The 27,376-nt window shown below is 47.4% G+C and overlaps 1 protein-coding gene across 2 annotated transcripts in view; it reads left to right on the forward strand.

Moving 5' to 3' along the window:
• The window catches only part of fam161a (FAM161 centrosomal protein A), an 83,264-nt gene extending 65,378 nt beyond the window's left edge, over positions 1-17,886 (forward strand). For both annotated transcript variants that reach the window (XM_072507761.1, XM_072507762.1), the window contains exons 5-7: positions 8,997-9,096; positions 9,853-10,022; positions 17,185-17,886. In XM_072507761.1, the coding sequence (XP_072363862.1) occupies positions 8,997-9,096; positions 9,853-10,022; positions 17,185-17,299 (385 nt within the window). In that variant the 3' untranslated portion in view covers positions 17,300-17,886. The remainder of the gene's footprint in view (positions 1-8,996; positions 9,097-9,852; positions 10,023-17,184) is intronic.
• Positions 17,887-27,376: the final 9,490 nt, after the last annotated feature.

The following is a 27,376-nucleotide window of genomic DNA, read 5'->3' on the forward strand; positions in this document are numbered from 1 at the left end:
ATAATTTACCAAAATTCACTAGATCCTGGGGTGGTCCCGGCGGATTGGAAATTAGCAAACGTGACACCACTGTTTAAAAAAGGAGGTAGGTAGAAAGCGGGTAATTATATGCCAGTTAGCTTAACCTCGGTAGCAGGGAAGATGCTGGAATCTTATCATCAAGGAAGAAATAGCGAGGCATCTGGATGGAAATTGTCCCATCGGACAGACGCAGCATGGGTTCATAAAGGGTAGTTCGTGCCTAACTAATTTAGTTGAATTTTTTGAGGACATAGACAACGGGGAGCCAATGGATATGGAATATCTGGATTTCCAGAAAGCTTTTGACAAGGTGTCATACAAAAGGTTGCTGCATAAGATAAAGATGCATGGCATTAAGGGGAAAGTAGTAGCATGGATAGAGGATTGGTTAATTAATAGAAAGCAAAGAGTGGGGATTAATGGGTGTTTCTCTGGTTGGCAATCAGTAGCTAGTGGTGTCCCTCAGATATCAGTGTTGGGCCCACAATTGTTCACAATTTACATAGATGATTTGGAGTTGGGGACCAAGTACAATGTGTCCAAGTTTGCAGACGACACTAAGATGAGTGGTAAAGCTAAAAATGCAGAGGATACTGGAAGTCTGCAGAGGGATTTGGATAGTTTAAGTGAATGGGCTAGGGTCTGGCAAATGGAATACAACGTTGACACATATGAGGTTATCCATATTGGTCGCAATAACAGCAAAAGGGATTATTATTTAAATGATAAAATATTAAAACATGCTGCTGTGCAGAGGGACCTGGGCGTCCTAGTGCATGAATCGCAAAAAGTTGGTTTACAGGTGCAACAGGTGATTAAGAAGGCAAATGGAGTTTTGTCCTTCATTGCTAGATGGATGGAGTTTAAGACTAGGGAGGTTATGCTGCAACTAAATAAGGTGTTAATGAGGCCACACCTGGAGTATTGTGTTCAATTTTGATCTCCTTACCTGAGAAAGGACGTACTTGTGCTGGAGGGCGTGCAGAGGAGATTCACTAGGTTAATCCCAGAGTTGAGGGGGTTGGATTATGAGGAGAGATTGAGTAGACTGGGATTGTACTCGTTGGAATTTAGAAGGATGCGGGGGGGGGGGATCTTATAGAAATATATAAAATTATGAAGGGAATAGATAGGATAGATGCGGGGAGGTTGTTTCCACTGGTGGGTGAAAGCAGAACTAGGGGGCATAACCTCAAAATAAGGGGAAATAGATTTAGGATTGAGTTTAGGAGGAACTTCTTCACCCAAAGGGTTGTGAATCTATGGAATTCCCTGCCCTGTGAAGCAGTTGAGGCTCCTTCATTAAATGTTTTCAAGATAAAGATAGATAGTTTTTTGAAGAATAAAGGGTTATGGTGCTCGGGCGGGAATGTGGAACTGAATCCACAAAAGATCAGCCATGATTTCATTGAATGGCGGAGCAGGCTCGAAGGGCCCGATGGCCTACTCCTGCCCTTAGTTTGTGGTGGTATGTATTAGGGGTATTAAAGTACCCTGTGATTCCGAGAGGCTATTGGTGGATAGACACTGGGTCCCGAATGGATCAGCCGCCTGCTGGCTCCACCCAGCAAGTCGGAGTATAAGAGCCCGGGTTGTCCCAGCAGCCGCATTCTGTAACTGTGCTGCTGGGGAACAAGTCTGCGTAATAAAGCCATCGTTCGACGACGACTCATCTCGTCTCGTGAGTGATTGATTGTGCTACAATTTATTACGCAAACTTTTAAGGACATGGAGCTCCGAATCATTCCGGAGTGTCTGCGAATCAGCCCCCATGCGGCAAACTCAGCGGCCACTTTTAAACATTGGTTAGCGTGTTTTCAGGGGTACCTCCGAACGGCCCCCGGAATACCTACAGAAGAACAGAAAATCCAGGTCCTGCATGCCAGGGTGAGCCTTAAATCTACACGTTCATAGAGGATGCGGACAATTTCCCGACGGCGATCGCCATGCTGATAGGAATCTACGTTCGGCCCGTCAACCAGGTCTACGCACGCCACCAGCTCGCGACGAGACGGCAAATCTCCGGGGAATCGCTGGACGAATTCTACAATGCGCTGTTAATACTGGGGAGAAACTGCAACTGCCCATCGGTTTCGGCTAATGAACACACACAGCTGCTGGTCCGAGTTGCGTTCGTGGCAGGTATGCTTTCATCCCAAATTCGCCAGCGATTGCTGGAAAGAGACATACTAGGCCTCAAAGAGGCACGGGCCCTCGCGGCCTCGTTTGATGTGGTGTCACAGAACCCCCGCGCCTACGCCCCCAACCGCGCGGCAGACCCTTGGGCACCGTGGAACCCCGCCGCGACCGAACCCCCGGGATCCCCCGCCTACCCGCAGGCCTGCGCTGCCAGAGCGGCAGATCACCCGGGGAGCCCCGCTGCCACTTTTGTGGGCAGGGGAAACACCCCCAAAAGCGGATCTGAATCATACAGAAAAAGGTCATCGACATAGAGTGACACCCAAAGCTCTCTCTGTTCCCTCATAATCCGCTACAACACCGCCGACCCCCTGAGTGTCATCACCAATGGCTCTATGGCCAGCGTAAACAATAACGGCAACAGTGGGCAGCCCTGCCTCATACCTCTTTGTAAGTCAAAGCTCCACAAACTCATATTATTCGTCCTCACACTCGCCTTTGGTGTCACATACAGCAACCGCACCTATGCCACAAATCTCAGCCCAAACCCAAATGTTCCCAAAACCTCGAACAAGTACCGCCACTCCACCCGATCAAATGCCTTCTCTGCATCCATAGATACCACCACCTCCGATACCAGAGCTCGTATTGCACCCCTCTTGCCCTACGCAGTTGCCTTACTGCTCTCCCCATTGTCAACCTGTCAAACTGCCCCAGCAGCTTTTTCCTCCTCGCCAATCCCTCTACGGTGGGCACCCTCGAATACTCCCTGTCCACCTCCTCTAGCTCGTCATGTTCCTCCCTCCTTTCCTACCCGCTAGAGCCTTAAACAAAAGAATTTCCCCCTGGACCACTGCCTTCAGTGCTTCTCGTTCCGATCTAAACCGACTCTCCAGCCATTGGAGCACATGGTCTGTGATAACTATCAACATATACTCTGCCCCTCCACCCCAACCAAAATCACCCGACTCACTACAAAGTAATCAATCCTCAAATACACCTTATAGACACGTGAAAAGAAGGAATACTCCCTCCTGGGTTCTGAAAGCGCCATGGATCCACCATACCCATCCTCTCCGTAAACCCCCCTAGCTGCCTTGCCATTGGTACCCTACCCAGCAACCTGGGGCACGACCTATCCACCCTCGGCTTTAGGACACAATTAAAATCTCCTCCCATGTTCAACTGGTACGTGGCCAAATCCAGGTTTGCTACCAGCAACCCCCTCATAAAACCCACATCATCCCAATTTGGGGCATACACATTTACCAACACCACCGGCTCCCCTTCCAATACCCCACTCACAATCACATATCTCCCACCCGGATCCCTCACCTCCTTCGCACTCTCAAATCCCATTTTTTTGCTCATTAAAATTGCCACTCCACTCGATTTCAAATCAAATCCCGAGTGAAAAACCTGCCCGACCCACCCCTTCCTTAACCTAACCTGGTCCTTCAAACAGAGGTGCACCTCCTGCAGAAATACCACCCCCGCTTTCAAGCTCCTGAGGTGCACGAACACCCGCAACCTTTTAACTGGCCCATTCAGTCCCCAGATGTTCCATGTTACCAGCCTCACCAGAGGTTTACGTCTCCAATCCTCTCTACCATCTGTCATCTTCCCCACTTAACTCCCGCCCCCTTAATTTCACCCTATACCTAGCCCATCCCAGATGGTCCCTTCCTCCACCCATAACCATGTTATCTCTCACCTCCTGCCACTTTGCAACAACCCCCCCCCCCCCTGCCCCCCCCCCCCCCCCCACCCACCCCTCCCAAACAGCTACTCTTCTCAGCTTTCTCCACCACCATCTCACTTCTGTTCACCTGCTAGCGTGACAGCCCCTGCCCAAAGGCGCCCCTGTCCCCACTACTCAGCTCAAGGAAGAAGGGTCGCTGCTGACCTTACGCTCGACCACCCAAACAGGCAGTTCTCCTGAATCCCAGGATGCCCCCCCCCCAAAAGCAAACAAACAAATGCTGAACATAAGCAGTCTGATAAAACAGGAAGGGAGGATAGGAACATCCATCCATACAAAAACTTTTCACCAGTTACAATCCCAAGAGTAAACAACAAACCCAAAAAAGGACCCCCTCCAAACCGGAGGGGATGAAAATCCACAATCCCTACCCCCACTTCGAACATGTTCCCAACTATTACGAAGTGCCAGCACCCCGGTTCCCAAGCATTGTTCACTCAGTTCTCCCCAGTTTATGCTCGGTAATAATACTCCCGGCCTCCGAACGTCACCCATAATTCTGCCGGGTAAAGCACCCCAAACCTGATCTGCCGCCAGTGCAGCACCGCCTTGGCATTTTGCTGTTGAACCCTGCCCGAAGCTTTGCCAACTCCGACGTCCAGATAAATTCGGACCTTATTCCCCTCCCAGTCACAGGTACACTTTTCCCCCGGCCCATCGCAAAATCTTCTTTTCTCAAATTTGTGGAGTCTCACGATCACCGCCCGCGGCAGCTCCCCAGCTCTAGGCTTCTGCCTCAGGGACTCGTGCTCGGTCCACTTCAGGTGCCTTATCTAGCACCGCTTCTGTCACCAGCCCCGCCAGCATCTTTGAGACGTACCTCGTGGCACTCAGATCTTTCACTCCTTCAGACAGGCCCACTATTCGCAGGTTCTGCCTTCTTGAGGTATTCTCCTGCTCCTCCCCCTTTGCTCTCAACGTTTTACACAGGTCCCCTAGGAGCCCCACCTCCGCCTCCAGAGCCACCACACGATTGCTATGGTCCGAGATCACTCCTTCGATCTCCCGAATCTGCGACCCCTGCATCTCCAAACACTTCTCCACAGAAGTCTTCACTTGATTAGACTGCTGATTCGTGGTAGAGAGCAAGACCAGCAGCGTGGGTTCAATTCCTGTATAGGCTAAGGTTATTCATGAAGGCCCGCCTTCTCAACTTTGCCCCTCACCTGAGGTGTGGTGATCCTCTGGTTAAATCACCAACAGTCAGCTCTCCCCCTCAAAGGGGAAAGCAGCCTAGGATCATCTGGGAATCTTTACTTTTCTTTTACTTTCCTATCAATGTCTTCTTTCCCTTGCTGTTTTTTTACCTCCACCCGAATTGACTCTACATCATCCAAGTCTAGATCGTCGCTCACTACTGTCCTCATTTAATCTCCTAGCAATGCTACCGCACCACCTTTTCCTTCCCTCCTGTCTTTCCAAAAGATCAAATATCCCTGAATATTAAGTTCCCGGTTTTGATTTCCTTGTAGCCATGTCTCTGTAATGGTTATTGAGACCATATTTATTTACCTTGATTTGCGCCATCAGTTCATCTACCTTATTCTGAGTGCTTTGTGCATTAAGATAAAAAGCTTGCCTTTTTGCCATTTTTAATCATCCTAACTTTTCTTTGCACTGTGGCCCTATTTGCCTCTGATTACTCTGTCTACCAGTTTTGCATTTTGCTGTTCTTTTACTAATGTCCTTGTTTCTCTTTCCCTTGTCACCCTGTTTAGGTTCCCATCCCCCTGCTATTCTAGTTTAAAACTTCACCAACCATTCTAGCAAATACGCACCCTGGTACATCAGTCCCGGGACTGCCCATAGAATCATAGAATTTACAGTGCAGAAGGAGGCCATTCGGCCCATTGAGTCTGCACCAGCTCTTGGAAAGAACACCCTACTTTTTAAAAAAAATATTTTTTAATTCTCCTTTTACACATTTTCTCCCAAATTTACACCCAACAATAATCAGTAACGAATATAATGTCAATCCCTATATCAATAACAACAATCTCATCCTCCCACCAAACCCCAAACATTAGCCCGCATGTTAACATAAACAAATGACAAAAAGGATGGATTGGCCATGCTAAATTGTCCTTAGTGTCCAAAAAGTTGAGGAGAGGTTATTGGGTTACGGGGATAGGGTGGTAGTGAGGCCTTAAGTGGGTCGGTGCAGACTCGATGGGCCGAATGGCCTTCTGCACTGTATGTTCTATGTTCATCTTCTACCCCCTCAAAGAGCCGGCTTATCCTCGCAAGAGCACCCTACTTAATCCCACATGTCCACCCTATCCCCGTAACCCTGCAACCCCATCTAACCTAAGAGCAATTTGGCATGGCCAATTCACCTAATCTGCACATCTTTGGACTATGGGAGGAAACCGGAGCACCCGTAGGAAACCCACGCAGACACGGGAAGAACATGCAGGCTCTGCACAGACAGTGACCCAAGTGGGAATCGAACCTGGGACCCTGGCGCTGTGAAGCCATAGTGCTAACCACTATGCCACCGTGTTGCCCAGATGTAACCCATCCGGTTTGTACTGGGGCCATCACTCCCAAAACCGGTCCCAATGTCTCAAGAATCTGAAACTCACCCCCTTGCACCATCTTTCCAGCCACGTATTCATCCGATACATCCTGCTATTTTTATTCTGACATGGCATTGCTACTAATCCTGAGATCACTGCTTTTGAGGTCCTACTTTTACTTCCTAGCTCCCTACATTCAGCTTTTAGGACCTCATCCCTTTTTCTAACTTATGTCACTGTTGCCAATGTGTACCACGGCCACTGGCTGTTCACCTGCCCCTCCAGAACGTCCTGTAGCTACTCCAAGACACCCTTGACCCTCGCACCTGGAAGACGACACACCATTCTGGCATCTCATTGGTGGCCACAGAAACGCCTATCTATTCCCCTTATAATTGAATCCTCTAAAACTATTGTGCTCCTCCCCTGTGCAGCAGAGCCAACCATGGTGCAACAAATTTGGCTGTTGCTACTTTCCGCTGAGAGGCCATTCTCCTCAGCAGTATCCAAAGCAGTATGTCTGGTTTGCAGGGGAATAGCCACAAGAGATGACTGTACTGACGGCCTAGTCCTCTTGCTCTGCCTGGTGGTCACCAATTCCCTTCCTGTCTGTGTAGTCTGAGCCTGCAGTGTGACCACCTCCCTGTACGTGCTATCCACAATACTCTCCACCTCGCGGATACTCCACAGTGTCCCCAGCCACCGCTCCAGCTCCGAAACCCTGGCTTCCAGGAGTTGCAGCTGGAGACACTTCCTGCACACATGCAGGCCGGGCCCGAGCACTGGAAATGTTTCCGGCTTTCACATGGAACATGAGGAGCAAACTATGGCTTGGAACTCTCCTGCCATTAGATTAACCCTTCAGAAGATATCATATAATACCAATTACTCAAGAATCTTCTTTCCTGGTCCTCAGTACTACAGAATATAGCCCTTACAAACTATAAACCTCAAAAGACCTTACAAAGTATAAGTGATAAAAGTAGTAACCTTACTCTGGGTTGTTCCTTATCTATTTCCGAAATGAAAGATACAATGATCACTGTCCCATAAATGTCCCCTGTAAGGGCTGTTCCTGCCGATTCCCTTTTTCCCCTTTATTGGATGGTTAATGGACATGTATCTTTAAGTCAAGCAGCAGAGAATGAGGAATTCAAAAGTTACAACATAGTATATGGTGCTAGTTTTCAAGTAGCAGAACTTCGACTTTGTGGCACCCGAGAGATGGGGTGAGACTCAGTTTGATTGATTGGCTGGTGGCCAATGAATTGGCCAAAAGGCCATATTCTGCCTGGTAACAGGTGGTGATTGGATCCTGCCTGAGTGGGATGATTTTCAGAGAGCCAGGAATAGGCAGTTAGAGACTTGGACACAGAGAAAAAGGACCTTCTCTCTCTCTATCTCCCTTGTGTTTTCTCCAGAAAAGCTGCTGTATTTCTGAAACTGCAGGGACCTGAATAAATCTACAGCGGAAACCATTATAACGGGAAACAGAAATCTCAAATTGAAAGCCTTGAAGGAAGGTGTGCTAGAAACAACTATCTGAAACAAAGACTCTTTATCCTTTTACTTATTGTTTTCACGCCTCTCTTCACCTCTATGTTCATTTGTCTTGATGTGTGTGTAGAGAGTGGGGGAAAGTTAAAGTGGGGGATTAGGAATTAGATAATAGTTAACCAGTTGAATTTACTGTATTTTCAATTACAGTTCTTGTTATTAATAAAAAAGTATTGTATTTAAATTTACAGACCTGGTGACCGTAATTATTGGGCAGCCAAGGGCCAAAGACTTTGGGGTTTTTTCCGAAGAATTATTGGCTAATTCAACTGTGTTGCAACTCTGGGTCAAGGGGAGCAGACATTGACCTCTATTGACACTTGATCCACTTGGCCCACCTCATTCCCAAGAACCAAGTCTAGTAATTATCCTTTCTCATTGGACTAGAAACATGCTAGTGTAGTAAATTATCCTGAACACACTCCAAGATCTTCTGCCTCTTTGTCCTTTATATGATTCCAGTCCATAATTGGATAATTAAAGCCCTCCATTCTAACTACTTTATAATTTTTGCACCTCTCTGTAAATTCCTTGCAGAGTAGACTGAGCAACATAAATGCACCTTTTTTTGTTTCTGCTGTAGCCAAATAGATCAAATGGCCTCGTCACGCTCGACTTGGTGATGCGACGAGACCGTTAAATCCTGCGAGATATCTAACGAGATCCTGCAAGACGTCGCAATTAACATATTTAAATGAGCCATTGGGGGCATTCTCCTGACATTGACTTCCTCTGCAATCTCTTGTCGCTGCCTTTAACCCCACCTCCTTTGAGGGTGGAGGACCTCTCTCTTTTCCACCTCTTTGACCAAGACCTGAGTGTTCCCAGCTGAGTGTGCAGTGAATAGCATGGGCATTATTGGCTGTGCTCAAAATTACGCAAATGGACAGGGAGCATAATGCGTGCATTTGAATCGAAGAGTATGAGTTAATCATGCATTACAATCCCTGCACCCATTTACAATGGTTATTCAGTTTAACCCCCATTATGTCTTGTAGGAATCACCAAAGAAAACGGACCAAAGAGTACTTTCTGGAGCTTGAGAAGATACAGGAGAGAGTAAGCAGGAGGCCTCTGCTGTTAGAAGAGCTTACACAGGTATATTCTTAAAACAGTTTGAACTGTGTAAGTATTCCTGATTACAAATGTTAACATTTGTTCTGTTGATTTTGAGCCTTTTATTGCATATTTCAAAAGAAAAGTAATTAACCATTTTTTTTATGAATCATATCGTTTCTTTCGGTTAATGTCTTTTTGTTAAGGAGATATTACTTTGCTTACTGGTTTCTGAATTTTGATGATGAAGGAGTAATTGATGTTGGACATAAATGTGTCTTTGTATTTTTATTTAATTAATAAGGACAACACTATATTTGAAAATGACCAGAGAAAATATAGATGTGAAAGTTGTACTGCTGCTAGTGTATTAAACGTACCTGGATAAGGATATAGGGCTAAAAGATTTGAAAATCTTACAAAAAGAGAAGTATTAAAGGGTGAAAGACACATGGAATGTATATAACATTTATAAACTGTATTCCACTTTGCAAACCTTTTTCTATGACTAATCATAATTTTAGTTATGACTAATCAAATTTTATTTAATCATGGTAAACTGTGTGGGAGTTGAGGCTACCTTATTGATGAAATTGTAATACAGAGGATCTCTCAAAATAGGTGGTAAACATTACCATCTTAATTTAATATGCAGCTCAGATCTCGAAAGTCAATATCTTATTTGGATATAATCTTGGCTGCCAACTGTACAATATTTAGTGTGAAGTTGAAAAAAGCCAATTCAGTAAAATGTTAAATTGAAAGTCGTACTAAGCTGTTAAATGTTATTGTATCCAGAGGAATGCCAGAGGAGCAGCAGAGAGGTATTACACTGCAGCACTAAAAGAGCAGGGTTTAAGCGAAGATTTTGTTTCCAGAAAAGGTCACTCTGTTCCAGGGTTCATTTTCCATTCCAGTGATGAAGAGTCTGAAAAGAATGAAGACAACAACAGTGTAAATGAGGAAAGGTAACTCTTCTCTGTACTATGACAACTGACTTTTGTTTTTAATGTTCGAGAGGTTTTCAGTTACCCAGATTTAGAACAATCTATTAATTCTATTTCAACAATTGACAGGAAATTATGAATTTTGGATCTAGCTTCCTTAAATATTATTCAATAAGTTGAGATATCTGGTGGCTAGGGTTATTTTGGGGTACCATGGTATCCTCCTTTTAATATTGCTAATACATTTTTTTCCCACTGCTTTTGTGGCAAAATAAATGCAGTGAAACCATGAAGGCCTGGGTCATCTGTGAAACGGTAATCATAGTCAGATTGCCACACTGCTGTAACTTTCCCACTTCTAGATGTTGCGCTGCATTTCTTGTCGGGTCATCTGAGCTTGGCTTCGCCAGAAATGGGGAACTCAGGATTCACCTGAGAACTCCATTGCGGCGTTACAGAAATGGGGGAATGACGAGAGGCACACCCTTTTTCTGAAACTAGCTGCAATATGGTAAGTTTAACGGTCCGGTATGAATAGATGAGTGGGTGAATGGGTAGAGTGGTAGGTGGGTGAAATAGCAGGTGGGTAGAGTGGTAGGTTGGTGAAGTAGCAGGTGGGTAGAGTGCTGGGTGGGTGAAATAGGTGGGTAGAGTGGCAGGTGGGTTGATGGATAGTCGGGTCAGGAGGGGTGGTCAGGTCGGGGGCTGGTCAGGCCATATGGTGGGGAGGAGTTGTCGGGTGATGGGGAAGGTAGTTGGACTGGGGTTAGTGAGGGGGGTGAGTCAGTTGTGGGGTCAGGGTCAGTATGAGTGATTGGGGGTAGGTGGGGGCAGTTCTGTAGTTACCCAGGAGTTAGACAAGGATTATTCTGTGTAATATTTCCTGGGTAACTATTCAGCTAAGTCCCACAGAACAGTCAGACGTTGCAAAGTCTAGTTCAAATTCTGAGACATTCGCAGAGGGTCCCGGGAAGCAGGGGAATTTCCCATCGGAAGTTCAAACTTTCCAGGCAATTCCCACAGAGGTCAGTGTATTGGGAATTCTGCAGGGTCCAGTCTCTGACAATCTGGAGACCAGAAGTTCTGGGCTGATGACGTTTAACTCACTCACTGGTGGATGGTGATGTCATGTATTGCTCTTAATTACAATTTAATTCAATAAAATTGTATAGGGTTGGGTTTAATTCATTCCCCCTTATATTTCATTAGTGTCTAAGATTAATGGTGAAACTTTTTTTTAAATATATTTTATTTAAAAGTTTTCAAACACAATTTTTTCCCTTACAAATCAAAAAAAAAATGGTAACATGATAACTGCTATATAACATTGTTTAACTAACATAGTAATGTAACCAAATAACACAAAGTAATGCTCCCACCCACCCCCTCTCCCCCTCCAAAAACACAAACAATTTACCCCCCCCCCCCCCCCCGGGTTGCTGCTGCTGGCCATCTATCTTCCCCCTAACGTTCCGCTAGGTAGTCGAGGAACGGTTGCCACCGTCTGGTGAACCCTTGAGCCGATCTTCTCAGTGCAAACTTCATCCGCTCTAGTTTTATGAACCCCGCCATATCGTTTATCCAGGCCTCCAGTCCGGGGGGTTTCGCTTCCTTCCACATGAGTAAAATCCTCCACCGGGCTACTAGGGACGCAAAGGCCACAACATCGGCCTCTTTCGCCTCCTGCACTTCCGGCTCATCCGCTACTCCAAATATAGCTAACCCCCAGCCTGGCTTGACCCGGACCTTCACCACCTTCGAGATCACTCGCGTCACTCCCCTCCAATACCCCTCCAGTGCCGGACACAACCAAAACATGTGTGTGGTTCGCCGGGCTTCCCCCGCACCTCCCACACTTGTCCTCCACTCCGAAGAACCTGCTCAACCTTGCTCCCGTTATGTGTGTTCTATGCAGCACCTTAAATTGGATCAGGCTAAGCCTGGCACACGAGGAAGAGGAATTTACCCTGCTTAGGGCATCAGCCCACAAACCCTCCTCAACCTCCTCCCGAGCTCTTCTTCCCATTTTCCCTTCAGTTCGCCCACCAGCTCCTCCCCCTCTTCTCTCATCTTCCGGTCTATCTCTGACACTTTTCCCTCCCCGACCCACACCCCCGAAAGCACCCTGTCCTGGATCCCTTGTGTCGGGAGCAGGGGAAATTCCCTCACCAGTTGTCTCGTGAACGCTCTCACCTGCATATATCTAAAGAAATTTCCCCGGGGCAGCTCATACTTTTCCTCAAGTGCTCCCAAGCTCGCAAACGTCCCGTCTATAAATAAATCTCCCACTCTCCTGATTCCTACCCAGTGCCAGCTCTGGAATCCTCCATCCAGCCTCCCTGGGGCAAACCTATGGTTGTTCCTGATCGGGGACCACACCGAGGCTCCCAGCACACCCCTCTGTCGCCTCCATTGCCCCCAGATACTTAATGTTGCCGCCACCACTGGGTTCGTGGTAAATTTTTTTGGGGAGAGCGGTAGTGGCGCCGTCACCAGCGCTTTTAAACTCGTCCCTTTGCAGGACTTCATCTCCAACCTTTTCCACGCCGCTCCCTCTCCCTCTATCATCCATTTACGAATCATCGCCACGTTGGCGGCCCAGTAGTAGTCGCCCAAATTCGGCAACGCCAGTCCCCCTCTGTCTCTGCTACGTTGTAGGAACCCCCTCCTTACCCTCGGGGCCTTCCCTGCCCACACGAAGCTCGTGATGCTCCTATCTATTTTTTTAAAGAAGGCCTTAGTGATCAGTATAGGGAGACATTGGAACACAAATAGGAACCTCGGGAGGACCATCACCTTAATTGCCTGCACTCTGCCCGCCAGTGACAGCGGCTGCATGTCACTTTTGAAATCCTCTTCCATTTGTTCCACCAGCCGTGTCAGATTGAGTCTGTGTAAGGTTCCCCAGCTCCTGGCTATCTGAATCCCCAGGTATCGGAAGTTTCTTTCCACTCTAACGGTAGGCCATCTATCCCTCTACTCTGGTCCCCGGGGTGTATCACAAAAAGCTCACTCTTTCCCATGTTAAGCCTATATCCCGAGAAATCTCCAAACTCCCTCAATATCTGCATGACCTCTGTCATCCCCCCCACTGGGTCCGTCACATACAGCAGTAGGTCATCCGCGTAGAGTGACACTCGGTGTTCCTCTCCCCCTCTAATCATCCCTCTCCATTTTCTGGAGTCTCTCAGCGCTATGGCCAGTGGTTCAATTGCCAGCGCGAACAGTAATGGGGACAACGGGCATCCCTGTCTTGTTCCCCTGTGTAGTCGAAAATACTCCAACCTTTGCCGACCTGTGACCACACTTGCCGTTGGGGCCTCATAGAGGAGTTTAACCCAGCTGACAAACCCGTCCCCGAACCTCCTCAGCACCTCCCATAGATAGTCCCACTCCACCCTATCAAATGCCTTTTCTGCATCCATTGCCGCCACTATCTCTGCCTCCCCCTCTGCTGGGGGCATCATTATCACCCCTAATAGCCGTCGCACGTTGACATTTAATTGTCTCCCCTTTACGAACCCTGTCTGGTCTTCGTGCACCACCCCCGGGACACAATCCTCTATCCTCGTTGCCAGCACCTTTGCCAGCAACTTGGCGTCCACATTTAGCAGTGAGATAGGCCTATAGGACCCGCACTGCAGCGGATCTTTATCTCGCTTCAAGATTAGCGATATCGTCGCCTCCGACATTGTCGGGGGTAGGGTCCCCCCTTCTCTGGCCTTGTTAAAGGTCCTTACCAGCAGCGGGGCCAACAAGTCCACATATTTTCTATAGAATTCCACCGGGAACCCATCTGGTCCCGGGGCCTTCCCTGCCTGCATGTTCCCCAGCCCCTTGGTAACCTCGTCCACCCCAATCGACGCCCCCAGGCCTCCCACCTCCTGCTCCTCCACCCTCTGGAACCTTAATTGGTCCAAAAACCGCCGCATCCCCTCTTTTCCCTCCGGGGGTTTGGACCTATATAGTCTCTCGTAAAAGGTCTTAAACACCTCGTTTATCTTCCCTGCTCTCTGCACCGTGTCTCCCATTTCATTCCTAATTCCCTCTATCTCCCTCGCCGCTGTCCCCTTTCGCAGCTGGTGGGCCAACAGGCGACTCGCCTTTTCCCCATATTCATATCTCATCCCCTGTGCCTTCCTCCACTGTGCCTCTGCCCTCCCTGTGGTCAACAGTCGAACTCCGTCTGGAGTCGTCGCCTCACCCTGTATAGTCCTTCATCCGGGGCCTCTGCATATTTTTTATCTACCCTCAAAATCTCCCCCAGTAGTCTTTCCCTTTCCTTGGCCTCTATTTTCCCCTTGTGGGCCCTGATGGAGATCAGCTCTCCTCTGACCACCGCCTTTAGTGCTTCCCATACTACTCCCACTCAGACCTCCCCGTCGTCATTGGCCTCCAGGTACCTTTCGATACATCCCCGCACCCTTCCGCAGACTCCCTCATCCGCCAATAATCCCACATCCAGTCGCCAGAGTGGACGCTGCTCCCTCTCCTCTCCTAATTCCAGGTCCACCCAGTGTGGGGCATGATCTGAAACAGCTATAGCTGAGTACTCAGTTCCTTCCACCCTCGAGATCAGTGACCTTCCCAAAACAAAGAAATCTATCCGGGAGTACACCTTGTGAACATGGGAGAAGAAGGAGAACTCTTTGGCCATCGGCCTAACAAATCGCCACGGATCCACTCCCCCCATTTGGTCCATCAACCCCCTAAGCACCTTGGCCGCTGCCGGCCTTCTTCCGGTCCTAGATCTAGATCTATCTAACCCTGGGTCCAGCACGGTGTTGAAGTCCCCCCCCCCCCCCATTATCAGGTTTCCTACCTCCAGGTCCGGGATACGTCCCAGCATCCGCTTCATAAATCCCGCATCATCCCAATTCGGGGCATATACGTTAACCAACACAACCTCCGTTCCCTGCAGTCTGCCACTCACCATCACATATCTGCCACCGCTGTCGTCTACAATGCTCCTAGCCTCGAATGACACCCGTTTCCCCACCAGTATGGCCACCCCTCTGTTCTTTGCATCCAGCCCTGAGTGGAACACCTGTCCCACCCATCCTTTTCTTAACCTAACTTGGTCCGCCACCTTCAGGTGCGTCTCCTGAAGCATGGCCACGTCTGCCCTCAGTCCTTTCAAGTGCGCGAACACTCGGGGCCCTCTTAATCGGCCCATTTAGGCCTCTCACGTTCCATGTGATCAGCCAAACTGGGGGGCTGCCTGCCCCCCTCCCCTGTCGACTAGCCATCACCCTCTCTGGGCCAGTCCCACGTCCCGGTTCCGCGCACCCACCCGTTCCCCAGGCGGCGCATTCCCGCCCCGACCACCTTTCTTTTACCAGTTCCTCTTCAATCTCTGCAGCAGCAACCCAGTTATTCCCCCCCCCCCGCTAGATCCCCATCTAGCATGATTACTCCCCCCATATTGCTTCCGAAAGTCAGCTGACTTCAACTGACCCCGGCTTCTCCCGCTCTCTCCTTGACCCCCCCCCCGTGTGGGGAATTCCCATCTACCTTGCGCTTATCTTCCCGCCATCATCTTTCTGGCGCGGGAACAAGAACAATAAGCCCCGTGTTCTCTAAAGCCGTCCCGCCCCTCGTGGCGCAGCTCCCTCTGCCGCCCCACTCCCATTCCCCATCCCCCGCCTATGTCTCTTCTTCCCCCCCCCCCCACCGGCGCCCACATTTCTCAATGTCCCCCCCCCCTCCCCAATTTACATCTCTATATACATCAGCATTGCCGTTTCCCCTCCAACATAAGTCCCTCAGTTCTGATCCAGTTTCTCATTTTTAATGAAGGTCCATGCTTCTTCAGCCGTTTTGAAGTAGTGATGCCTCTCCTGGTGCGTGACCCACAGTCGCGCCGGCTGCAAAATCCCGAACTTCACCTTCTTATGTAGCACCTCCTTGGCTCGATTAAAACTCGCCCTCCTTCTCGCCACCTCCGCACTCCAATCCTGGTACACCCGTACCACCGCATTCTCCCATCTACTACTTCTTACCTTTTTGGCCCATCTCAGAACCACCTCTCTGTCATTGAAGCGATGAAATCGCATGATCGTCGCCCTAGGTGGTTCTCCCGCCTTTGGTCTCCTCGCAGGGACCCGATGGGCCCCTTCCACTTCCAAGGGGCCCGAGGGGGCCTCAGCTCCCATTAGCGAGCGTAGCATCGTGCTCGCGTAAGCCCCGCCGTCCACTCCTTCCACTCCCACGGGGAGACCCAGGAACCGAAGGTTCTTTCTCCGTGATCTGTTTTCTAGGACTTCAATCCTTTCAATGCACTTTTTGTGGAGCGCCTCGTGAGTCTGCATTTTGACCGCCAGGCCCAGGATTTCGTCCTCGTTGTCCGTCACCTTCTGCTCCACCACACGGAGCTCCATCTCCTGGGTCTTTTGTGTCTCCTTAAGCCCCTCAATTGCATGTAGCATCGGGGCCAGCACCTCCTTCTTAAGCAGCTCCACACACCGTTTCAAAAATTCGTCTTGGTCCGGCCCCCATGTCGCCTGGGCTCCCTCCGCCGCCATCTTGCTCCTTTTTTCCTTCTGTCCCTGTCCTCGAGGATTCTTCGCGATCTGGCCGCCACCGCCGATATTTTTCTTTTTCGTTGGGGCGGACTCCCTGTTGTCTCACCCCACACCGGGTTTCATCCCGAAAAAATTCCCCGTTGGGGCTCTTAAAAGAGCCCGAAGGTCCGTTCGAGCTGGAGCCGCCGAAACGTGCGGCTTAGCTGGTCATCGCCGCAACCGGAAGTCATTAATGGTGAAACTTGATTAACCAATTTTGTTTTCATCTAGCTTTTAAGGATTTTCAACATACAGGGTATCTTCTTTTGCTGTAAACCTATCCCAATTGCAGAATAATTTATTGTATAATCCACATTATATTGACAACATCAATTCGGCTGTACCATATTATTTAAACAGAATAGATGACATTTTATTGGGTCAATATGAAGAGATAAATAAACAAATCTTCTGCGCCCTACAGATCAGGGGAAAATAAAGAAATACGTTGCAGCTCATCTAGCTAACATATTTGATTGAAGATTTGGTGATTAGCAACTTGTAACTAAAAGTCAAATTTGCTCAGTGGTGAACATTTCTAATCAACATCAAGTTACTGTTAAGCATTAAGATTAGAACTATAGAGGCTGTTTGTACAGGTTTAAAACTTTCTTCTTTAGTTCTCAAGAAGAAGCTGATGGATTTGAATCTGATGATGACCAAGATGATAGTGAGCACATTGAAGAATCAAGTGATATGGAGGAAAAGGAGTTCAAAGAATCTGAAGACGAGTGACTGGAAAGAAAATCTAAGAAATCTGAAGATTTGATAGAAACGATTAACCGTATAAGAAAGATATATTTAATAATAATTATGGTTACTTTATTTTTCCTGGTGGATACTAATTTTACTGTTAAAAGATTAACTTTTTCAACATGACGAAACACTGGTAAATTTTGGTATTCATGGCAGAACACTGAAATGGATTCATTTTTGTTACTAATGTTAATTGCTTTTTAGTAAGGGTCTGAAAAGTTTGTGTTGTACATTCTCACCCACATAGCAGAAACCCAATTAATATTAATGTCAACTCTTTCTGATTGTGGAATTGCTTCAAGCATTTTCTCAGTGAATCTGCTGAAATTACTTTTATGCTGCATATCAGTAGGGAAAGACACTTGCATTAAGATTTAAACTGTTTTCTAAACATTTTGGTCAAATATTCAGCCTGTAAAAATTTTAAATGGCAATGAAGGCATTCTCATCACTGATGGGCGCGTGCATCAGTTTCCAGAGGTAAATGTGAATGTATTTAAAATTGCTAGCCTATATTGCATCACAGCCCTGTGGTACTGCAAAAAATATAATGTTAACTGCACTTATGAACTCCAAGTTCAGGAATTAATTAATTCGATTCAGTTCTTTTACATTAGATTCTGATTTACAAACTAAGATTTTAAAAAGTTAAGTAGAAAGCAAATATCACCTATAGTAACAGAACATTTATTACAAATGTTATTAGTAAATATAAAGTCGCCAGTCCCAGATGACCATAGGCTGCTTTTCCCTTTGAGGGGGGCTGCTGCCTGGTCGTGATTTAACAGATGCAATCTACCAGCCGCGTTGCACTCGAGCGAGAGGGGCGGCACAGTGGCTCTGGATAGTCCTGCTGCCTCACAGCTCCAGGTTCCCAGGTTCAATTCCGGCCTTGGGTGACTGTCTGTGTGGAGTTTGCACTTCCTCCCCATGTCTGGATGAGTTTCTTCCGGGTGCACTGGTTTCCTCCCACAGTCCAAAGATGGCAGGTTAGGTGGAGTGGCCATGCTAAATTGTCCCTTAGTGTTCAAATGTTGGGTCGGGTTTCTGAGTTGGCACCCAGCGCTCCCTCCTCCTGCTCAGTGCCCATTGGGCCGTGGGGTTCATCTCGGGAAGGAGGGGCAGCTGGTTTGAGCCCCGGCTGCCCTTGCATCATCCGGCTCTAGTTCCCCATGGTCCGCACCATCGTGTCGATGCCCTTGACGATGCTCCTCAGTGACGGGGCCATGCTCTACAGCTCCTCGGCAATGCCCACCTGCAACTGGGACAAGTTCCATAACACCTCAGCCATTCCCATCTGAGAGAGGGACATGTCTCCCAGAACCTCATCAACGTCAGCCTGGTACTGGGTCACATCCCCTAGCAAATCGGGCATTCTGCCAAGACCCTCAGCCATGGCTGTCATCGACTGCGCAATGCTTTGGACACCCTCACTAATGGTGCCGACGTTGTGCATCAGGCTCTCCATTGCGGTCGCCACCCTAGCAGTGTTGGCCTTGGTTCGACGCATTGCCGGCGGCATTTCCTGTGCCCGTAACCTCTGGGACTCCTCTAAGCGGCTAAGGCGCTGCTGGAGTGTCGCTGACATCTCGCTCTGAATGTCCTGGCCGCACCATAACCTCTCCATCAGCTCCGGGTAACCCTGTACCATAGGCTGTAGGCTCAGCACAGGCTGGGACCCAGCTGGGTCCTGGGATCTCCAATTGTTGGCTCACCTGAGGATTTTTGTCTCCACCTGATGTGCATCAGTAGCTGTGTAGTGCTCACCAGATTGTGCCCCAGAAGCCTGATCACTAACCTTTCCCTCCGAGGTGCGTGTATCTGCACTGTTGGAGGGTGGGGATGACAGCTGTGACACCTCAATCTTGTCTTCCTCCGAGGTGTTCTCCTGGGAGGCTGGAGAGGGGGCCAATCAGGATGGGCTGATGCCATCGGTTGGAAGACCTACGGGAGAATGGATATGTGGTCAGTGGGAGGGATGGGTCAGTTAGTAAGGCAATAACAACTCGTGTGACAGGTCCTCCTGATGGGGCCTGGTGGATCCTCACATCTGCGGCTTTCGCCAACTTCTGCGTTGGTGACTGCTCTGTCCTCGGCCACCCCCGTCACCTCCAGGGCCCGTTCCTCGAAGGTAGCGAGGATTCTTAAGTCCGGCATGCCTTGGCCAGTCTGGGCCCTCTCCCAGCGATTGTGGGAGTGCTTCTCCTCCTGAGACACAGAGGGCATAGTTAGCCACACGCATGGTTCACAGTGATGGGCGGTGTGAGAAGGAAGGGTTGGGAGGGGGTTGAAGGGAGAGGGGGGTGAAGGGAGGTTTGGGGTCGTATGGAGAGCTGGGGAGGTGGATGCTCACGTGTGGGCAGAAAGGTCGGATGGGGCGGGGTTGGGAGGTGTTGGTGTCAAATCACCCGTGCTGCCCGGTGTAAGTCGTTGACCTTTTGAACGACACTGGAAGCTAGACCTGGTCACGCTCCCAGGGCTTACAGCCGCTACCTCGTCTCAATCAGCGCTGGCAGCCCTGTGGCTCACCCTACGGGACATTCAGGGGACCAGGACATCCCTCCTGGCCTCCACCGCATCTAGGAGTCTGGCCAGGTCCGCATCGCTAAATCTTGGGGCTTACCTTGTTAGTGGGGGGCTGACAAGCGTGGTCCTGGTGAATCAGCTGGCGAAGCCTTAATTGTTGCGAGAGGCCTGTGGGGCCTCATTAAGTGGACCAATTAATGTTAAATAGTGAGCGCCGGGAAGCTCGGGGCAGTTCCCGCTTGCTACCACACTTAGATTTCCCGCCGTTCTGCCGGCGAGTTCCCCACCGACACTTTTTTGGGTCCTGGGGAGTTTCTCACCGGGTTAGCCCACACTTAGAATTTCCCAAAAAAATGTTGGTGGGGAACTCGCTGGCAGACCGGTGGGAAACTCCCTGAATAACCCACCACAAATGAACTTTGAAATGTTTCCATTAAATTCCACCCAACGTGAAGATCACCACATCTCAGGTGAGGAGGGGCATGGTTGAGAAGGCTGGGCCTTCATGAATAACCTATGGTTGAGAAGGCTGGGCCTTCATGAATAACCTATGTTATTACTAGTTTGTTGTCAACCGCTGTGAGTAAATTTGTTGTTTTCGATTATGTATCTGCGACTCCTCAATTCATATGAATCTACCCTGAAGAATAATTACAAAAATAATTCAAGTTTTTCCTTTTTGTAAAAAAAAGACATGCTAAAATATAAGCCAAGAATTTCTGGACTGCTTCTTCCGCTGCGGCATGTCCCGCACCATGGGGCCACAAAATTCTGACCATAGTGTTCAACAAAAAGAGTAAAATGTTCTTCCAAATGGAAAACAAAATTCAAGAAAACATTAGAGATTGACAATAAATGCTAGCATAGTCACCAATATCATGGATGGGCCCAAATCAACACATACTGGTGTACTTACTCCACTTAGCCCTACTTCCTAAGATGGCCCATCAGAGGTATTTTAGAAACATAGATACAAGAGTAAGGCATTCAGTCCCTCATCTGTTCTGCCATTCAGTTGCACCATGACAGATTTGGACCTCAATCCTCTTGAAAATGAAAATGAAAATCGCTTGTCACAAGTAGGCTTCAATGAAGTTACTGTGAAAAGCCCCTAGTCGCCACATTCCAGCGCCTGTTCGGGGAGGCTGGTACGGGAATTGAACCGTGCTGCTGGCCTGCCTTGGTCTGCTTTAAAAGCCAGCAATTTAGCCCAGTGTGCTAAACTAACTTGATTCCCTATCCTTTGATATCCATTACTAGCAAGGTTCTATTGACCTCTGCCTTGAAAGCTCTAACTGGCTTTACGGGCTCCAATTGTGTTAATCTTCACAGTTGTTTGGAGAGATAGTTCCAGATTCTTTACCATACTTTGTGTGAAAATCGTCGCCAAAACCTTCCCACGATCGTGTTTGGAGGAGACTAAACTCTCTTCCTCCGATATTTATTTTCATCCAAAAAGGTCACTCTTCATAACAATTGTATCCAGTAACTCCTCTAGCCATTCATCAGTTTTGTTGGGTCTCAATTAAATGACAATATGAACTGGCCTTTGCTATCAAGCCCAGCTCCCATAAAATTACTGGAGGTGAAGAAAACATCTCAAATATGGTGATAGTTGAAGTAAGGAAAAATCCTTTAGAACATCCATACAGCATCAAACCATATGGACCTCTTCTTTGCATATCCAGTCGAACCCATTATACTGAATTTCAAGATATTTGATCAGATGACTTGCCCACCACGGAGTTGTAATTTGTGACAGGTGAACACCATTTTGCAATGCCTATTTGTTTAGTCCTGCACTTAAAATGACCTATTATAAACTGAAACCAATCCTACACAACGGTGAGTTAGTACGGTCTAGAAAAATGCTTTTGGTCAATTTTGAAGACTTGCACTGATGTTGAAGTCCATATAAAGAGGTGACATTGATATCACAATTCTGCACCTGCAAATAATGAATCTGCAGATTCTTTGTTGACACTTGAGTTTAGAACAAGCTGTTTGAAGTCCAAACACTTAAATGCAAATTGCATATTACTAGTGGAAAGCACCTGTGATATTCAATACAATTTTTAAAATTGAAAACCAGTATTAATCAGGTACAAAGAATAAGGTTGTTGGCAGTGTATCAATTCCTCAGCAGGCTTATATCAAGATGCAACTGGTATTGGCTGGGGAAGAATAATTAAGATGACTAACAAGTTTCAGCTATGAAAAATACTGAATTGTTTAGAATTGTAGAAGACTGAAATACACTTAAATAATTGGTTAATGGGCAAGAAGATAATTTTCTGTACATGAGACAATGATTAAGACTGCTGCCAATCATGGAAGAAAAGGAATGAAGAGTGCATTGCAAATAAGACTTCAATTTGAATGGAATACTACTTGAATTAATCAGCATGACTGTGCCTGACACAAAGTTCTTAAATGGGTACATATTAGGCAAATTTAGTTGAACAAATGAGTACAAATTCTTTATTTTGTATACTGCCATGTAGCTAGGAATTTGTCTCCAGTGAATCCAACCTTGAAATTCTTTATATGCAATACAGTAAAGGTAGCAAGGTTATATTGCATTAACACGAGGGTTAAGTTACATAGAACATTGAACATAGAACATACACTGCAGAAGGAGGCCATTTGGCCCATCGAGTCTTAAAGAATGTTCTCACCTCATCACTGTAGGATGAAAAGCTAATTATCCTTGGATTTGTCTGTCATTTTGCACAAACACATGTTGGGGAGGGAATTGAATCAATGTTTGGTCTAAAAATGTGTTTTACACTACACTGCAATTTCTTCTTTAAAATATAGGCAAATTTCCATCTTATTGAAATATATTAATACAGGAAATTGACGAGGAAAGAACGGTGAATTTGCTTTGAAACTAATTAAATCACTGAGGCATTGGTAAAGTACCTGGATGATGTTTACAAAACAAACTATAGCATGTTCAGGGTGGTTCCTGTTAATTAACTTAAGAATTATATGTGTAACATTGAACCTTTTGAATTAATGCATCTCCTAAACAAGTGAAGGGGTTACCAGCACATATCTTGGCCATGCTTTGTTAACTTGACAGTATTACAGACTTCCGGTGACGGCGGGCGGGAGGCAGCCGCACACTGGAGGGCTCCCGCTCGGGAATAGGAATTTCGGAGTTTTAACACCCGGTCCCGGGGGCAACGGAGGCTGAAAAGGCTGAAATGTCCAAGTTTGGGAGAAAACGGCCGTGAAAAAAGGGGTTAATGGAAGTCCGCCGGTGAGTGAAAAAGTCAGCGCAGGAACCGTAAGGAAAGCGGAGGTTGGAGCACCAGGGGAGGCCGCATCGCTCACAGCAGAAGAAATGACCAAGGTGACGGCTGTGGACCTTGAAAAACAGTTCACAAAACACATGAAAGCAATGAAGGAGATGGGGGCGGTATTGAAAGTGCTGGTGGAGGAGGCGATTGCCCCGGTGAGGGTGGCGGTATCAAGCGCAGTGGCGGAGGTGCGGAAGCAAGGTGAGACACTGAAGGAAGTGGAAGAGGCATTACTGCAGCACAGTGATCAACTCACCTCGATGGGGAAGGAGTTGCGGAGGGTGATAGAGACCAACAAGGGTCTGCGAACCAAAATGGAAGACCTGGAAAACAGATCCAGGTGACAGAATCTGAGGATTGTGGGTCTGCCCGAAGGGGTGGAAGGCCCGAGGCCGACGAAGTATTTTGCCACGATGTTGGCAAAGCTATTGGGGGGAGGGGGACGATCCCTCCCGATATGAACTGGATCAGGCTCATCGGTCGTGGAGGACTATACCAAACACGAGTGAGCCACCAAGAGTAGTAACTCTGTGTTTCCGTAGGTACAGTGTGAAGGAGAAGGTCCTGTGCTGGGCAAAGCAGAAGCGGGCAATGCAGTGGGCTGGAACTGGTATACGCATATACCAGGACTTTACGGTGGAGCTGGCGAGGAGGCGGGCTGCCTTCAGCCAGGTGAAGAAGGTACTGTACATCAGCAAGGTGCAGTGCGGCATAGTATATCCAGCTAAGTTGCGGGTGACCTACAATTCCAAGGCCTTTTATTTTGGGACGGCGGAAGCAGCAGTGGAGTTTGCGAAGGCAGAAGGACTGTGGCAGAATTGAGAATTGTTCGTGTACCGATGTAGCCTCGTGTAATTTTATTTTTTCACTGCGTGTTGGTGTATGTACTAAATGAGTCGACGCTGTATATATTTGGACAAGGGAAGAGATGGGATTTTCATTTGCAATGATGGTTCTTTGGGGCTTGGATGTGTATGCGGGGGTTGTGTGCTAAAGGGGATTTCTTGGTTTTCCTGGGATCAGGCAAGGGGGAAGGAGACCTGTGTGGTGGCCTCCACAAAGGCAGGTTTAAGCCAGCCAGTGAATGGGAGTGGGGTGGGGGGAGGGGCTGCGGCCATCGGATCCTGGTAGAACAGGTTCCAGTGAGTCTAGCCAGGGTGAAAAGTTGGGGGAAGGAGCCGAGGTTGGGGGGAGGAATTTACAAGAGGAAGTGGAGGGGAGGAGTCTGGAGGGGATGGGGGGGGGGGGGGGGGGAGTGTCTACAATTCATTGGTGTCATTCACAGTACTCTTTCGGGGATTGGATAGCATTGAATATTAGGGGGGTGAACTGTATATGTCAATGGTGACCATAAGCGATTCCTGATTCTTCTTTTTTCCTTTTCTTTATTTTCCCACCTTGGGTGGGTTTGTTTTATTTGATGCTTATATTGCCAGGTGGGTCATTGTTTGGGGTGGTGGGAGAATGGGATCATTGTTGTTGATAAGGGAATTGACATTGTATTTGTTACTATTTACTGTTTGTTGGTGGGGTGTAAAATATGAAAATGGAGAATAAAAATATTTTTATTTTTTTTTAAACTTGACATTATTACAATTACATAGCACTTCCGAGAGGCTTTTCCCTGCCTGTTTATTGCCCTGCAACCAGAAAGCTGAAAATAAATATTTTTATTAAGAGTTTCCATTTCACTGAGGAGGCTTCAAGCTAATCCATATTGAAGAGCCTGCTCTGAAAACTCTGCTCACATTTTGACAGCTGTGACAAATTCCACCACAGCCGCTGAGACAATTTTTAACATTCTAAAACAATCAGCAACATTCGAAACAAAAATAATAAAAGCAGAAATGCTGCAATACTCCAGAAGACCAGCCAGCATTTTAATGAAAGATGCTCACTGCAGGAGTCCAAACTGAATGTCAAGTATCACAGCAGCAGCTGTCACCCACTTCCTCGTCCTAAAAGTAACTGTAAGACTCATTGCTGAAACCATGGTAGCCATTGCCATGAAAAAGCTTCAAGGTAGACATCTTGTCAGCTTCTTGTGTGGAACTCTAACCACAATTAATACATACAAAGCCAATGCGCATCTTTATTTTACTTCCTTGTTCCCTGGCACCGTAGTATCTTTTCTCTCACCTGCTCAAAAGAAAATGACAGACCTCCTACAAAGTCTCTGCACCCCCAGATATTTATGAACATCGACTTGAGAACCACTGTGAAAAAGGAACTCTCTCCTCAAGAATAGCTGAAAACAGGAATAATAAAATCAGCATCACGTTCTGAGTTCAGTTATGAGGAAGATGAATCCTGGACGTCCAGCCAGTGTGAATGAAGCTGCAATTATAATAATGGATTTTCAATAACACCAGACCTAATTTGTTGAATAACCTGTCAGCTGTACAGGACATAAACAGCTCTGCATTCTCAGCAATATTTCAATAAAAGCTGAAGAGAGCACTCGGCGCATGCCACAGCCATGCTGACTTAAGTCAATTTTATTGTAATTACACAGCTCTTTCCCAAGGTTTTTTTCCTGCCTAATTGATGCTTTGTAAATACAAAGCTGAAAAAAAATCATTTTTTTAAGAGCTTCCATCTCACTAAGAAGGCTTCAGACAAATCCACAGTGAACACTCTGCTCTGAAAACTCTGAAAATTTGGATTCTAATTAAAACGCTTTTGTGGGTTCTCTCGGAGTGACACGGTCACTTCTGGGTCGAATCCCGTCAGATGTCCCCAATAACTGTTGTGCCTTCTTTTCCTGTCTCCTCCTGTGGCTCTGTTCCAATTATGGCAATCAGTGAGTTTGCCCTCCTTTCTTTTGATATCTATGTTCTAATGCTCAGAGTCGCCAGGTATGAAATGATACCACCACAAGGTTCAACCGGCTATCGATCAAAGAGCCAAACACCAGTTAGTTAGTCCAAGGTCAAGGGTACTTTATTTACACACAATTAGTCATGCAACATAAACACTACTAGGTAACTACACCTATCGACTAAGACAACCTGTACTTAACTTCAGGCACCCGGCTTAGGTCAGAGTAACAGTGGCCGCTGTCCGATTCTGGATCTATCGAGTCTGGAGAAGTATCTGCTGCTCAGCTGGGCTCAACCGTCTGGTAGAGAGGGTTGAATTTTGATTTGCTTCTGGTGGTGCTGCACTTGGGAAATGGTCATAGCCGGGGCGCCAGGTCCAAGAGAGGACGAACATATGGCGGACTCTCTTCTTATACTTGGAGGTTTTCGCGCTCTTTTGGGCAGTCCTTCAGTTTGGACCCCACTAATTGGGTGATCCCTGATCACTCTGTTCGATTCTTAACCAATAAGTGGTAGGGGATCTGGATGGCTGGGCACGTCCCAAGCGGTCACTGACCCCATTGTTTACGCTTCCCCTGAACAGGGAGTGGCACCAAAATGTCTGGGACTGTACAGGTCGCTCGAGTGCCAGTCCTTTGTTTTGGTGAAGATGGGCCATCAAATGCTAATCGGCCCATCAAAATGCTAATTGGTCGGAGTTTCAATACCATCTGGACCTCTTCCTTGCAAATATACATTTCAGGCTCTGAGCCTGCCTGAGTCTTGCCTTGTCCATTTTACCCGCTAGGCTTTGCGAGTTTCTCTGTCCCTAGTTGTAAGTGGCCATCCCAGATGGCTACAGTAAGTTACTGCAGTGCATCTTGTTGATGGTATACATGGCTGCCACTGTTTGTCGGTGGTGGAGGGTTTGAATGTGGAAGGGGGAGCAGGCTATTTGTCCTGGATGATGTCAAGCTTCTTGGATGTTGTCGCTGCACTCATCCAGGCAAGTGGAGCGTATTCCATTACATTCCTGACTTGTGCCTTGTAGACGGTGGACAGGCTTTGGGTGGTCAGAAGGTGAGTTACTTGTCATAGGATACCTAGTCTTTGACCTGCCCTGGTAGCCACAGTATTAATATGGCTAGTCCAGTTCAGTGGTAACCCCAGGATGTTGATTGTGGGGGATTCAACAATGGTAATGCCATTGAATGTCAAGGGGCGGTGGTTAGATCCTCTCTTCTAGGAGATGATCATTGCCTGGCACTTGTGTGGCGCGAATGTAACTTGTCACTTGTTAGCCTGAGCCTGGATATTGTCCAGGTCTTGCTGCATTTTGACTTGGACTGCTCCATTATTATAATCACCCTTGCATGATTGATATGTCTTTAATCAAATTGATATTTAGACCTGAAATGACA

The sequence above is a fragment of the Scyliorhinus torazame genome, chromosome 1 (genome assembly GCF_047496885.1).
Source record: "Scyliorhinus torazame isolate Kashiwa2021f chromosome 1, sScyTor2.1, whole genome shotgun sequence".
Lineage (NCBI taxonomy): Eukaryota > Metazoa > Chordata > Chondrichthyes > Carcharhiniformes > Scyliorhinidae > Scyliorhinus > Scyliorhinus torazame.